This window comes from Equus przewalskii, chromosome 7 (assembly GCF_037783145.1).
Source record: "Equus przewalskii isolate Varuska chromosome 7, EquPr2, whole genome shotgun sequence".
In the NCBI taxonomy this organism is placed as follows: Eukaryota; Metazoa; Chordata; class Mammalia; order Perissodactyla; family Equidae; genus Equus; species Equus przewalskii.
Genome location: NC_091837.1, coordinates 22,626,521 through 22,640,769, shown reverse-complemented (window position 1 = coordinate 22,640,769; position 14,249 = coordinate 22,626,521). Strand labels below are relative to the sequence as shown.

The 14,249-nt window shown below is 41.5% G+C and overlaps 1 protein-coding gene and 1 long non-coding RNA gene across 5 annotated transcripts in view; one reads left to right on the top strand and one right to left on the bottom strand.

The window, feature by feature from the left end:
• Positions 1 to 4,282: 4,282 nt before the first annotated feature.
• LOC139084738 (uncharacterized) lies at positions 4,283 to 10,940 on the bottom strand. Its single transcript, XR_011542415.1, has 3 exons — positions 10,591 to 10,940; positions 6,763 to 7,077; positions 4,283 to 4,733 (listed from the first exon to the last, which is right to left on the bottom strand). It is a non-coding gene; the product is annotated as an uncharacterized lncRNA (long non-coding RNA).
• Positions 6,814 to 14,249, top strand: part of TCTN1 (tectonic family member 1) — a 27,686-nt gene continuing 20,250 nt past the window's right edge. For 3 of the 4 annotated variants that reach the window (XR_011542413.1, XR_011542414.1, XM_008508442.2), the window contains exons 1-2: positions 6,814 to 7,033; positions 10,661 to 10,781. Coding sequence is in view for 1 of the 4 variants with exons in the window: in XM_008508442.2 (XP_008506664.1) it covers positions 6,814 to 7,033; positions 10,661 to 10,781 (341 nt within the window). In the remaining 3 variants the exon portion in view is untranslated. Of the gene's footprint in view, positions 7,034 to 10,660; positions 10,782 to 12,124; positions 12,194 to 14,249 lie in introns of those variants that run through there. The other variant, XM_070628962.1, reaches the window with a different exon arrangement.

The following is a 14,249-nucleotide window of genomic DNA, read 5'->3' as shown; positions in this document are numbered from 1 at the left end:
CCAAAGTGGAACGTGCGCATTTAACTGCTGCACCACTGGGCCAGCCCCAGTATGATGGTTTTTATCAGGGAGGTTTAAGCTCAATATCTCAATAGCTCAATATCACCCAGCTAATAAGAGATGGAACAGGATTAACCCAGACTGGTCTTGTTCCAAAATTTGTGAGGGTCCGACTCCTTGGTGGATCAGGGCAGGAGGGCTTCCTGGAGGAGGTGAAATCTGAAGGATAAGTAGGACATCTCTTAATCTCTGGAAGGTCTGCTTACCACAACCCCATAATCCTGGGCTGATCTGGAAAGATTTTGTCTCTGAAATGTGAAAACTGAGGGCCACCACCAAATCACGGTGACCAACGACCAACAGAAGTTACCCCACAGCCAGCTGATCTCCCTCTGTGCCATCCCTTTAAACAATTTTAAGAGCCCTGAGATGCATTTTCGCTAATTCCTCAAAGTAAGCACTTCTTATAGTACAAGCAGAGGAGACTACAGTATTTGTTTGAGTCTAATCTTATTATTTTTTAGACTTGAAAAATGTTTACAAGTTTTTAAATTTACTTTCAAGTCTAGTTTAAGCAGATGGTGGCAGGAGGAAAGGATTTTTGCCTTATTTTCTGAATGCTCCCCCTCATGGAACAGAGGAATGCTATGATGAAGCGAGGGAACAAATGTTTTTTAAATGTTTTATTGTTGTGGTTATTTAATTTAAAAATCAATTAGCTTTTAATTGAAACTTAATACATGCACAATATATTGAAGAGTGACCCTCCTGCCTCCCTTCTCCCCAGAAACTGTTACAATTACCAGCTTCTTATGTCTTGCAGAAAACATTTGAAGAAAAAACTTTTAGGTCGATTCCCTTTGGGAGGGGACAAAAGTTAAAATACGACTGATATTTTATGATCCAACTATGGGAAGCAGCTGCCCTCTGAGGGCAGAACTTGTGGCTGAATTCAGATTGGAGGGACTCTCATTATTTGTTTTAAGGAATTCGCAAATGATTCTCCATAAAAAAGAGGCATCAAGTTGAGTCTTTATCCAAACGGATCTAGCCGTCATTTCTCCCCCCTAATAAACTGACAACGATGTAGAGACGGGGAATCTGGGGGTTTGGAATTAGGGTTGGTTCCATCCAGACTTTTCATAACTATGGCCATGGTGAGTCTGAAGTTCCCAGGACATTCCAGTTTTTTCATTGTCTTTGTAACTGTATGCATACTTCTCACACCGTGGGTCCTGATTTGGCGTATGAAAAACATGCTCCAACCACGTGAGGTCAATGCTTTTGACATAAACTTACCCAGTCTTGTATTTGCTTTTCTTTGGTCTCCACATTCTTTCCAACAAATTTGGTCAACAAAAGGTACATGCCTTGAAACAAGCTGTAGCAGAAATGCCTGACCCTGTGACAGGGCGAAATGAAGCAGGTTCAGGCCTCCAAAGAATTCACTAACAGGCTGCCAGTAAGGGGAGAATGAAAGCAGAACTACCTGCAGGTCCTGAGGACGACGATGAAAACATGTTTACGAGACAGAAACAGAAACAGAAGTGGGGGAGGAGAGAGCAGTGCCCTAGGTGGAACCAAGAGGCCCGCCCACTTCCATTTTTTGAGGCTATTTGTCTACAGAAAAACGAAGACTTCATTTCTTCATTTAATATTTAACAAATTCTTTTGGCATCCCAAGGTTAAAATGTAATTAAAATGTACCATTACAAGATGATTGGATTTATTAAAAGCCAACTAATAAATCCACAATAAGACACCACCACACACTTACTAGCGTAGCTAAAAACAAAAATGAAAACAAAACTGACCATACCGAGTTTTCATCAGCATTTGGATCAACTGGAATTCACAAACATTGTTGGTGGAAATGCAAAACGTACAGTCACTTTGGAAAAAAATTGGGCAGTTTCTTGTAAAATTAAGCATGCATCCACCATACAACCTGGAAATCTCACTGCTGGGTATGTACCCGGGAGAAATGAAAATGTATATTCACACAAAATATGTATATGAATGTTTATAGTGGTTTTATTTGTAATTACCAAAAACTGGCAAAACCCAAATTACTTCAACTGGTGAGTAGATGAAGAAATTGTGGTATCTCCATTATGGACTATTTGTCAGCAATAAAAAGGAATGGCTTGAAATCAACTCTTGAATATATGGCCAAATGATTTTTTGACAAGCGTGCCAAGACGACACTATGGGGAAAGGACAGTCTATTCAGCGAATGGTGTTGGGAAAACTGGGTATCCACATGCACAAGATTGAAGTTGGACCCTTACCTGACATCACATACAAAAGTTAACTCAAGATGGATTAAAGACCTAAATGTAAGACCTAAAACTATTAAGCTCCTAGAAGAAAACAGAGGGGGAAAACTTCCAGACATTGGATTTAGTGACGTTGTCTTGGATATGACACCAAAAGCACAGGCAAGAAAAGAAAAAATAGACAAATGGGGCTACGTGAAACTTAAAAACTTCTGTGCGTCAAAGGAAACAATCAACAGAGTGAAAAGGCAGCCTGTGGAATGGGAGAAAATAATTGCAAATCGTATATCTGATAAGGGGTTAATATCCAGAATATATAAGGAACTTGTACAGCTCAACAACAAAAAAACAAATAACCCAATTAAAAAATAGGCAAAGGACTTGAATAGACATTTCTCCAAAGAAGATATACAAATGGCCAATAAGCAGAGAAAAGATGCTCAGCATCACTAATCATTAGGGAAATGCAAATCAGAACTACAATGAGATATGACCTCACACCCATCAGGGTGGCCATTGTCAAAAGAATAGAAAATAACAAGTGTTGACAAGGATGTGGAGAAGTTGGCATTCTTATCACTGTTGGTGGGAATATAAATGGTGCAACTATTATGGAAAACAGTATGGAGGTTCCTAAAAAAACCTAAAAATAGAATTACATATGATCCGGCAATCCCCCTTCTGGTATATATCCAAAAGCATTGAAAGCAGGGTCTTGAAGAGACGTTTGCACATCCGTGTTCATAGCAGTGTTATTCACAATAGTCAAATGGTGGAAGCAACCCACATATCCTTTGACAGATGAATGGAGAAAGAAAATGTGATATATACATACAATGGAATATTATGCAGCCTTAAAAAAGAAGGAAATCCTGTCACGTGCTACAACATGGATGAACCTTGAGGACATTATGCTAAGTGAGATAAGCCAGTCACAAAAGGATAAATACTGTGATTCTACTCATATGAAGTATCTAACGTAGTCAAAATCACAGGAACATAAAATAGAAAGGTGGTTGCCAACAGCTGGGGACAGGGAATGGGGGAATTAGGGTTTAGTGGGTATAGAGCTTCCGTGTTGCACGATGAAAAAGTTCTAGAAATTTGTTGCACAACAATGTGAAAACACTTAACACTGTTGAACTGTACACTTAAAAAGGATTAAGATGGGGCCGGCCTGATGGGGCTGGCCTGGTGGCGCAGCGGTTAAGTGTGCATGTTCTGCTTTGGCAGCCTGGGGTTTGCTGGTTCAGATCCTGGATGTGGACATAGCACCGCTTGTCAAGCCATGCTGTGGCAGGCGTCCCACATAGAAAGTAGAAGAAGATGGGCACGGATGTTAGCTCAGGGCCAGTCTTCCTCAGCAAAAAGAGGAGGATTGATGGCAGATGTTAGCTCAGGGCTAATCTTCTTCCAAAAAAAAAAAAATGGATTAAGATGGTAAGCTTAATGTTATTTTTTTACAATAATTAATAATAATAAAAGGAACCAACTGTTGATACATGCAACATGGATGAATCTCAAAGGCATTAGGCTTAAGTGCAAGAAGCCAGGCTCAAAAGACTGCATATTGTGTGATTCCATTGATGTGACATTCTGCAAAAAAAGGAAAACTATAGAAACAGAAAATAGATCAGTGTTGTCAGGGGCTGGGACAGGCGGAGGGTTGACTAAGAAGGAGCACGGAGTGGTAAAATTGTTCTATATCTTGATTGTGGCTGTGGTTACATGACTGTATGTATTTGTTAAAACTCATAGAAGTGTACACCAAAAAATATGTACATTGATGCATGAGAAAAACATGCACACCAAAAACCATACACAAAAATTATACTGTATATAAATTATCCGTTAATAAAGCTGACTAAAAAGAAACGTGGAGCAAATGAGCAAATTGTTAGCATCTGAAGAATCTTGGTGCAGTGCACAGTAGCCTTCTTTTTTGTACCCTTCATTGTGAGTGAAATGTTTCAATCTGAAAATAACAAAACCAAGACTGATTGTTAAAAAGCCAACTGGTTTATTCAAACCGCAGTATGGTCCAATAATAGGCTGCAAGTTTAAAGTTGTCTGGTAAACAAAGAATTCTTATTTCACTCCTGTCAGCATATGTCAGTGACTGTATTTATTACTTCATTTTCAGAAAAGGTCAAGCTTGTAAATTTGAGACTGTTGAAGAATGTGTAGTCTGCTCAAATAGCCCTCCTGCCCCCATAAAGTTTCAGAAAACCTTTGACGAAGAATACAGTGCCTGGTGGTGGGCCAGGCATACGGGGACGGGAGGAGGAGAGAAGTCCAGGGCTATTTTCTTCTGGGTGTTGATTTACAAATCAGTTACTGGATTCATCACTTCAGTCAAAACAGCAGAGTCCATCCTTGGTCCTCGCATAGCCTCGATCTCCCCTCCCTGCGGCGCTGAGCAATTCCTTCATAAAGCTTGATGATTCTGCCTCCCTATGTGTAAAATATTTGGCTCAGATGAATAAAGATGGATGCATATACTTAATTATAGAAAAATTGGATACCTAATTTTAGACAGGTTAGAAGCCATGACTTTATTAGCAATAATAACAACAATAATAACCAATTCACCCCAAACCACACCAAAGACTAAGACAGAGTGGCTAATACTCCCTTGTAAAGTCAGCCTTAGCTATTTTTCCACCCAACTACTCCTATCTTTGGTTTTTCAGACTCCTCATAGGCAGCAGTGTCCAAGAGCAGAATTCTAAAATGCTGAATTGTCTTGATTCCTCCCATTGTTGGCACAGACTATAAGGAAATGAGAATGCCAATAATCCTAAAGAAACAGATGGACATTTTTAATCACAAACATTCACTCACAATCCAAATGCTGTGGTTTTGGACAAAATATGGAAATAGATCTCAGCCTCTCCTTGTATCGTTCCATCCTAACGAGGGAAACGGCCAAGGCCGAGGGAGAAGAGAGTGAAAGAATCCCCTGGCTTGAAAGGTGAAAAAAGGCTGGTGAAAATGGGTCACCTGTGAAATGAAAAGTTTCAGTCTTCCCAAGGATTGCAAAACCGATCTGAGTCGATGCAATCCTCATGTGCATTTCATAAGATGTCGTAAAATTACTTTTGGGCCATCTACCCAGTGTTTGAGATTGGTCGAAAAGGGTGGTGAGATTATTTCCCAAACCACAAAGATGAAAATGTTGGAGTGAAGGACACTTTATCAAGATTGAGTCCAACAGCCTAAAATTTCACAACAGAAAATAGGACAAAGTGATTCACAGATATTAAGGAATACAAAAGAAAGTAGAGGCCTGGAAGTAAAGAGAAGGTTTAAAACAACAACAGTAAGTCCTGGATTTAGAAGTTATGAGATGAAGGTTTGGAAAAAAAATATATGTATATATATTTTAAGGGAAGCATTGTATCACTTAATAAAAGTGGTCCAAAATTTCAATCAGACGTTAAAGCAATCCTTTGGAGAAAAAAATTTGGAAATATCTGTATTACTGGTTTGAGTGATCCAATTATATTTTTATACATTTTCTCTGGAGTGCCACAGGAAGATGCTAAAGATGTCACTTTGATGATTTAGATTTGCTATATAAATTTAATAAATTAGGTATATATACTGTTTTGGCATTCTTCTGAATTGTGTAAATGTGTTTCTTAAATAAATATCATGATATGTTTAAGTATTTTAACATCTACTTCTGAATTGTAAGGAGATTAACTGTCAAAGGTATAGCCAAAATCCCTGAGCTGGAGTACCTTATAAATTAGCCAGTTTAGAATGGAAGTGCTTTCCTACTAAGTCTTGTGGTCTCCGTGTCATTTTGTAGAGTTACAGTAGATTTGCTTTGTTTTTTTCCTTTTAAGACGTATAAATCATTCTACTTAATTTTTGTCAATGTTTTTGTCTGTAAAAAAGTCGTGTTCATTTGTCCCCTTTATCACAACACGGTGAACAGAAGTTATCTGGCCGCCTCCTGCGATGCATCTTAAAACAAAAAAGACAAAGCCAGCGTGGACAGGGTGTGGGACAGAGAAAATTCAAGGATGGTGATGTCATCTCTGTGCTTCTTCAAAAGACCCTATTTAGTAGCTTTAGGAGAGGAGTTCCCAAATTTCCGTCCCCCCACCGGTTGCGTCAGGACATTTGTTAAAAACATTGATTCCTGGATCCTGCTGTAAGACTCAGTGAATCAGAATCCCCTGAGATGTAACCTGCACATTCGCACTTTTTAAACAAGCGTCGCAGTCCGCGAGCGTTGCACCAGAGGATCTCACAACCCTCGGTCTCCACTGGACTCACACTGCGCATGATCCCACTCCCTCATCCCGGGCCCTCGTCTCCGCCCCTCGTGACCGGTCTCACCCAGGCCCCGCCCCCTCACCGGCCGTCTCTTTCTGCCCACTTCGCCCAGGCCCCGCCCCCAGCCCCTGCGGTCTCGCGAGGCCTCGAGGGAGCCTTCCCGTAATGCCCCGCGCCCGGCCGCCGCGGTTACCTGGCAACGCGCGATTCCCCTGCATCTGGGCGCGCAGGTTTCGGCGAGGTGATGGGGTCGCGGGGCCTCCAGCCGCTCTTGCTCGTGCTCCTGGACTGCTGGGCCTCTGGGAGCGCCCAGGCCGGGGCCACCTCCGCGGTGACGACGGAGGGCTTCAACTCTGCGGAGCCAGCCGCGACGACTCTCTGGCCCGCCTTGTCGCCTGGGCCTCCCGAGACCCCCAGAGCCCCTCGGCCCTCCTCTGGCCCCAGGCCCACCCCGGTCACGGACGGTGGGTACCAAGTGCCAACTCCTGAGGATCCACAGTAATCCAACCTGGAGTGGGTAGCCCGGGTGAGGATGTAATAATAATGATAGTTAACATTTATTGAACACTTACGTGTGCAGGCATTGCTAAGTGTTTCATAGGCATGAATTCTCTCAACAACTCTGAGAGGTAGATATTATTATCCCTGGCATACAAATGAGAAAACTGAGGCCCAGAGAGTGTAAGTGGGACAATATCAGTTCTTTGAAAGTACTTGCAGTGGTCCTGGACGACATTAATGCTAAAGGTAATAATGAATGAATCCTTGCAGCTTTGCAGCTGAAGACAAAATCGAATCGAAAGTTTCTAGACAGTTGTGGAAATTAAATGCATAGGATGCATTAAACTTTTCACTTACCAAAAAAGAAGTGCCAGAAGTCTAGCTTACAAAATGTGACTAGATAAGGCCCTTGTCTGTTGACTTGAGTTATGAAAACTCAGGATTCTGCCTGTGCTGAGTTGAAAGTGGGAAGGTATGGGGTAAGGTGTTGTGCCCACTTCGTAGGATTCATCTTTAGGGATAATTAACATATTTCTCGGAAAGTGATCTAAACCTGGAGTTACGCATTTAATGAATATTTTATAGTCTGATTTGACATTGCTGACTTCCAGCGATGTCTGTCTGTGACCCTGAGATTGAGTGCAAAATTCTGTGAATATGCATTTTTCTGAGGTGAGGGTTCATAGCAGTCAGCAGTTTCTCGAAAGAGTTTGTGATCTTAAAAATTCTAAGTCCACTGACTGTAACCTCAGTAGGTATGCAGTATTTTTTATCGCTTCTTACGAGAAAGAGATCTTTTCTTAAATTGAATGAAGCTGGGGCCGGCTCTGTGGCTGAGTGGTTAAGTTCGCGTGCTCCGCTGCGGCGGCCCAGGGTTTGGATCCCGAGCGCGGACATGGCACCGCTCGTCAGGCCACGTTGAGCATCCCACAACTAGAAGGACCTGCAACTAAGATATACAGCTGTGTACACGGGGGGTTTGGGGAAATAAAGCAGAAAAGAAAAAAAGATTGGTAGCAGTTGTTAGCCCAGGTGCCAATCTTTAAAAAAAAAAAAAAAAGAGGAAGATTGGCAACAAGTTGTTAGCCCAGGTGCCAATCTTTACAAAAGAAAAGAATTGAATGAAGCTCAGTATTAGTAAATAGAAAGTCGTTATTGGCTGACGTCCTGAACTGTGGGACTTAACCTGAGTTACTGAACCATTGTTTCTCCAAAGGAGCTCCTTTATAAATTATGAGTAGTCTGAAAGAAAAAGTACAGAGAAATATATTCACTATTTCAATATAGACATTAACAAAACTCTGTTTTATATTTAAACTTCATTTGATGGATTAGTAGGGAAGTTAAATCAGTAATAAATTGGACAGAAAATAGCAGAGTCTTTCAGGGCCCAAAATTCTCTAAGGTTTTTGGACTGGGTTGTCTTTTATCCATGTAAATATTCCATCTGTTAATCCACTTTATCCCCAGAAGGAAGCTATTCTTGAAGCATCATTATTAGGGCATGTGTTCAGGGCTTTTTTCCAGTGTGTGTGTGTGGGGGGGTCAATTTTCACTTAGCTTCATCTTTTTTAAAGGATCCCTCCTTACGCCTGTGAAAGTAATGGTAATAAGCGACAGCTGGCGTTTATTAATTGCTTGCTGTGTAGCAGGCACTGTGCTAAGCATGTCATCTATGATGTATCTCATCTAATCCTCATAACTGTATGGTGTGGGTTATCCCCATTTTGCAGGTAGGTGAATTATCTGCCTGATTTTGGGTCACAGCCCTGGTATGTGTTGGAGCAGGAGGCTGGCTCTGAGTGGAGAACTGGACAGCCATTTGCAGAATGGGTTGCAAAGGGAAGAGAAGAGTGATAACTTTCATCTTGAATCCGCTTTGTTCCGTAGTACTCTGCTCTGTGAGCCAGGAGTGTAGGCATAAGAGGTGTGCAAGAGCGGCTGAGTGCTACTTAGACCCTGCAACTGCTGGACAGATGCTTGTTGGCTGATCAAATACTCGTTTCCTGGATAGAGATCTTTCTTTCCTAAGTGGGGTTATTAAACACTATTGCTTTGTCCTTAGTGGTCTTATAGCTTACCTACAAGGGTTTGAAGTTTTAGAAAACAAATCAAGATTACAATTTTAAACGCATGAGGCAGGGAGCCAGAACACTATTTTTTACGTTAGCGTGTGTTACGTTGTGTTATTTTACTAAGCACGTGGAGGAGGCCTGGCTACAGAGAAGCACGTAAACTTAAGGGGGACAACTTTTGTATCTCAGACTGAGAAAGGTTTGTGTATTTCTTGACAAAACATTCCCCTTCTCCTCACACGCTTCTTTCCCGAGTATGTTATTGTACCTTTTCTGAGCTACATTTTTCTAAAACTCACTTTTATTGTGAAATCATTCATACAAGCAAATAAGAATGTTGTATGGACTCTCTACCAGCATTTGCTCGAGATCCTTGTTTTGTTTTTGCATGAAATCCTTTTTTGAAAAGAGAAAAAAATTACATTGGTGCACTGATCTTATTCCCTCCCTCCCAGCAATAATGACTGCCATGAATTCGGTGTTTACCATTCTCATGCTCTATTATTTCTTTAAAAGAGTTTTTTTTTCCCTATTTGCCAGAATAAAATAGAGAATTAAAAATCCAGATAGTCATCATCATTAAAAATTAAAAGTGCTGTGTAGGGAGAGTCCTACTCCTCTCCATGCTTTATTGTCTAAATTACCAAAGATGTTGCTAGGACCCCAAGTACAAAGCACTTGAGCTGGTTTGATTCTTGGCCAATAGCGTGCGAATGTGGGCTTAGCTTCAAAGCTGCAGGTGATGTTTGAGGAAAAGAACAAGGTTGAGAACACTGATTCTTGGCAGCCTTTAGTGACCCTTCCTCTGAATCAGTCTCCAGAGGAGGAGCTTGAGAATCTGCAATATTAAACTGGTGTTTCTTACGGTCAGGCAAGTGATTTAGTATGCTGGTTCTTTTTTCCTTTTTTTTAAGTATGCTTTTCTGGTGAGGAAGTTTGGCTCTGAGCTAACATCTGTTGCCAATCTTCTTTTTTTTTTTTCTCCCCAAAGCCCCAGTGCCTAGTTGTATATCCTAGTTGTAGATCATTCTAGTTCTTCTGTGTGGGATGCTGCCACAGCGTGGCTTGATGAGTGTTGTGCAGGTCCACACCCAAGATCCAAACCAGCAATCCCGGGCCATGGAAGCAGAGCATGTGAACTTAACCACTCTGCCTCCAGGCCGGCCCCCAGCAAGCTAGTTCTTCACCCTGTCTTAATTATCAGCATCACCTGGAAAATTTTTGAAAAACACAGAGGTCTGGGTTCATAGTCAGCTTACCAAATCAGAGTCTTTGTAGGTAAAGCACAAACAAACAGAAGTTTCCATGAGTCAGATGACGAGCCACTTTGGGGAAACCTCAGATTGAGGCATGCTCACACTGACTCATTCTCACTTTACAAATTTCCCCCAAAGTACAAAAGGAAAAAGAAAGTGGACCTTTTGTATGAAATGGGTTTTTGGTACCTTGCAGTGGCAGGGGGCAGTCACCGCCTGCTGATGGTGACACCCTGCATCTCGCCTCTTGTTTCCGTAGTGGCTGCTCTGTGTGTCTGTGACTTGTCTCCAGCACGGTGTGACGTCAACTGCTGCTGTGATCCCGATTGTAGCTCCATGGATTTCAGTGTCTTTTCTGCGTGCTCGGTTCCCGTTGTCACGTAAGTTTGTGACACATGCGGTTTTGATAAAATTGGACCAAGATTATAAAATTTGGGGACAGAAAGTGAAAACTCACCCAGGCTGAAGAACCCAAATCTGATTTCCTGAATTTTGCGTCCTTCAGAAGCCACGGTGTCTAAACCAATGCGTAGAAGAGTACCCCTTATTTGCATCCAGCCAGATGTTGGTGCAGGGGAAAGAGAAGAGAGAGTGTACATTTTAAAAAGAGTATAACGAAATCTCTGTGTTTGGAGGTTGAATATCATGTCACTTTGATTTGTAAACAGATAATATGTCACATTTTTCTATCAATGACTTAGTCTCATGTTTAGCCAAGATGAAAAGTGCAGTTTAATTTTACAGCTTTTGTTGTGGACATGGTACTTGTACCAAAAAATTAAATAGATAGTCAGGAAAGCTTTGTTTACACCTTTCTGATAGGTAAATCTACTGGGAATTCTCACAGTTCACATTGTATTGGAGAATAATGGAAAATGACGTTCCCAGTGGATTACAAGGCAAAGAAATAATCTCTTGTGAATGATCTGTTTCTCATAATTCCGATTTCAAAGCTTTTTGATAAAATAGCACCTCTAAGAGGTTAATTTATTCAGGATGGGACCAACTTATTATTCAGAGATAGCTAATTTAAATTTAGCCTTGTAGCAAGTTGTAGCAGTTGATACTTGATAGGTTGAAATGCTTTTTGGAAGTACAATATGTTTTTCCCATGAGAAACTATTTTATTGACCAATGGGGAATTGAATCTACTTCTAATATTGTAAAAATGCTTGGAGAATGAGATGTGGTCAGACTATTTTTCTGGCTGCAGACTACAGCGTGGTTCAGTCTTTGTTGAAAACCATTCAGCTTCCCTTTCTTAGTACCTACCAGGAGCCTGAGACTGAGATTTCTGCTCCAATTTGAGACATTATTTAGAATGTCACTTTTTTATTAGCCAATACTGTAATTTTAAATATAGACCATTTGGGATGGGGATCAGCAAGCTTTTTCCATAAAGGGTCACATAGTAAATATTTTAAGGTTTGCAGGCCATATGGTCTTTGTTGCAACTTCTCAACTCTACTGTTGTTGAGCAAAAGCAGCCACAGACAACGTGTAAATGAGTGGGCATGACTGTTTCAACGAAACTGTATTTACAAAGTCAGGCGGGATTTGTGGACCCTGGTTTAGAAGTTAGAGCTGAATCTATATGCCCTCAGGAAAGAACCTCAGAGTTTTTTGAGTTAGTTTTGCTTGTCACTTTCTTCTAAATATGAAGTGTAGAAATAATGAAATGAAAACTAATAATTGTAATTAATTGAGTGTTCTTGTTCTATAGGTTCAATTCATAAAAGGTTTATTTACATTTGCTAAACTGCCAACAACTAATCCTATCACCTAATAAATTGTAAGTTTATTGTTAAGATTGTTCGATTAATATCTCTTTTCCCCATTAGATGTAAGCCTCATAAAAGTAAGAAGAATTATCTCTTTTATAAACTATATCTCACTAGTCCCTAGCACAGCTCCTGCCACATAGTTGGCTCTTATTGCAAACGGGTTGAATGGATGAATGAATTTCTCCCCTTCACACGCTAATTGACCCTTTTGTATTACCTTTTTCTTTTTTTGGTGAGGAAGATTGGCCCCTAGCTAACATCTGTTGCCAGTCTTCCTCCTTTTGCCAGAGGAAGACTGTCCCTGAGCCGGCATCTCTGCCAGTCTTCCTCCATTTTTCACGTGGAACACCACCACAGCATGGCCCAATGAGCAGTGTGCAGGTCCACACCTGGGATCTGAACCTGCGAACCCTGGGCTGCCAAAGTGGAGTGCGAAAACCCAACCACTACGTCACTGGGCCGGCCCCATTGTATCACCTTTTGACTTTCTCTACTGTTGTTCTTTCGGGCAGACACTCAGGCCAGAAACCTGGAGGCTGTCCTGACTCCTGCCTCTTTCTTCCCTTCTCATGTCAGCATGCCTTTCTTGAGCATGTCTTGTGTGCCGGCACAGGGATGTAAAGATGAGTTAGACTCGGTCTTGCCTTCAAAGAGCTCATTGAGTATGGGAGACAGAGGAGTGGATGACAGTTTCTGCGAGGCACTAGGAGAACTCTGAGGAGTGGCATCTAAGCCAGACAGTTGGACTAGGGAAGGCTTTCTCGAACAGATGGTCAGAGCTGAGCTGGGTCCGGAAGGACGAGTGGAAGTTGGCCAGCATGGAATCGGGGGAGGGGCCTCCAGGCCGAGGCAGCCACTGGCAGAGTGCTGGGGATGAAGGAGTATGGTCTCTTGGCTTAACTGCAGGTAACTCTGTGGCCAGAGAAGGGTGTGGTGAGGTGGCAGGGCTCCTATCCCCATGGGCCTTCTGTGTGTGCTGAGGGGTTTGGATTTTGTCCTGAATTCTGCAGGAGGCTGGGGTGTGAGGAGATCAGAGTCCCATCTTATGAAATTCTGTAGCAGCATGGACAGTGGATTACAGGGCCAGCCTGGTGGCAGGGAACCGAGTAAGAAGTTATTGCAGATGGGTTAATAGGTATCCCCCCACCCCAAAGGTTGTGACAGTGGCACTAGAGAGAAATATACAGATCTATTAGTGACACTGATCTATTGTACAAGATTAGAGAGCTAGTTGATTGGAGGGAGCAGTAGGGAGCCCCATTCTGCTGAGTCTGTCTTCATGACAGCCCCTGTGCTTGTCCCTTCCTGCTCCTTCCACTTTATAAGCTCGCACCCTATCTTGTCACTCAATTGCTGAAAACCCTTCGAAGCTTTCCTTACCTGTATCTATACCTAAGATTCCTTAGCCTGGATTCAGATCCATTCGCCAACCTCTTTCAGACCCTATTTCCTACTAACCTCATCTCGAGTCCTCCCTCTAGCCCAGCGTTGGTACTCAGAGTTTACCAGACACCATCAGGACAGTGCCCTTCCTTGGCCAGTGCTGTCCTTGCGCTTGGGTTAGCTTCCTGTTCCCTCTCTGTCTGACTCCTACTCATCCTTTAAGGCCAGTAGGACTTGTAAGTTTTCAGTGTTGGATCTTTTCTCATAAATACTACTCATGGTTTTTCAAAAATATTCTTTGCCTACAATAACAAGTGATATACCATTAGAACTATACAGAGCATTTGGAAAAGTGCCAATTATAAAATAAATCAATAGCTTCTTTATACCCCAGCAATAACCATTCAAAAAATATAATGGAAATGGCTTCTATTCATAACGCCAATAGAAATACAACATAAATTAGAAATAAATTTAACTATTCAGTATTTATGTGAAGAAAACTTCAAAATATAGTGAGAGAAAAATATTGAATAAATGGAGAGAGAGTTTATGTAATGGGATGGGAAGAATCATTATGTAAACACTTCAATTAATTTATAAAAATTTATAAATGTAATTCCAGTCAGATGGGAGAGGGATAATATATGTCAAAATGATTCTAAAATTCATCTGGAAGAA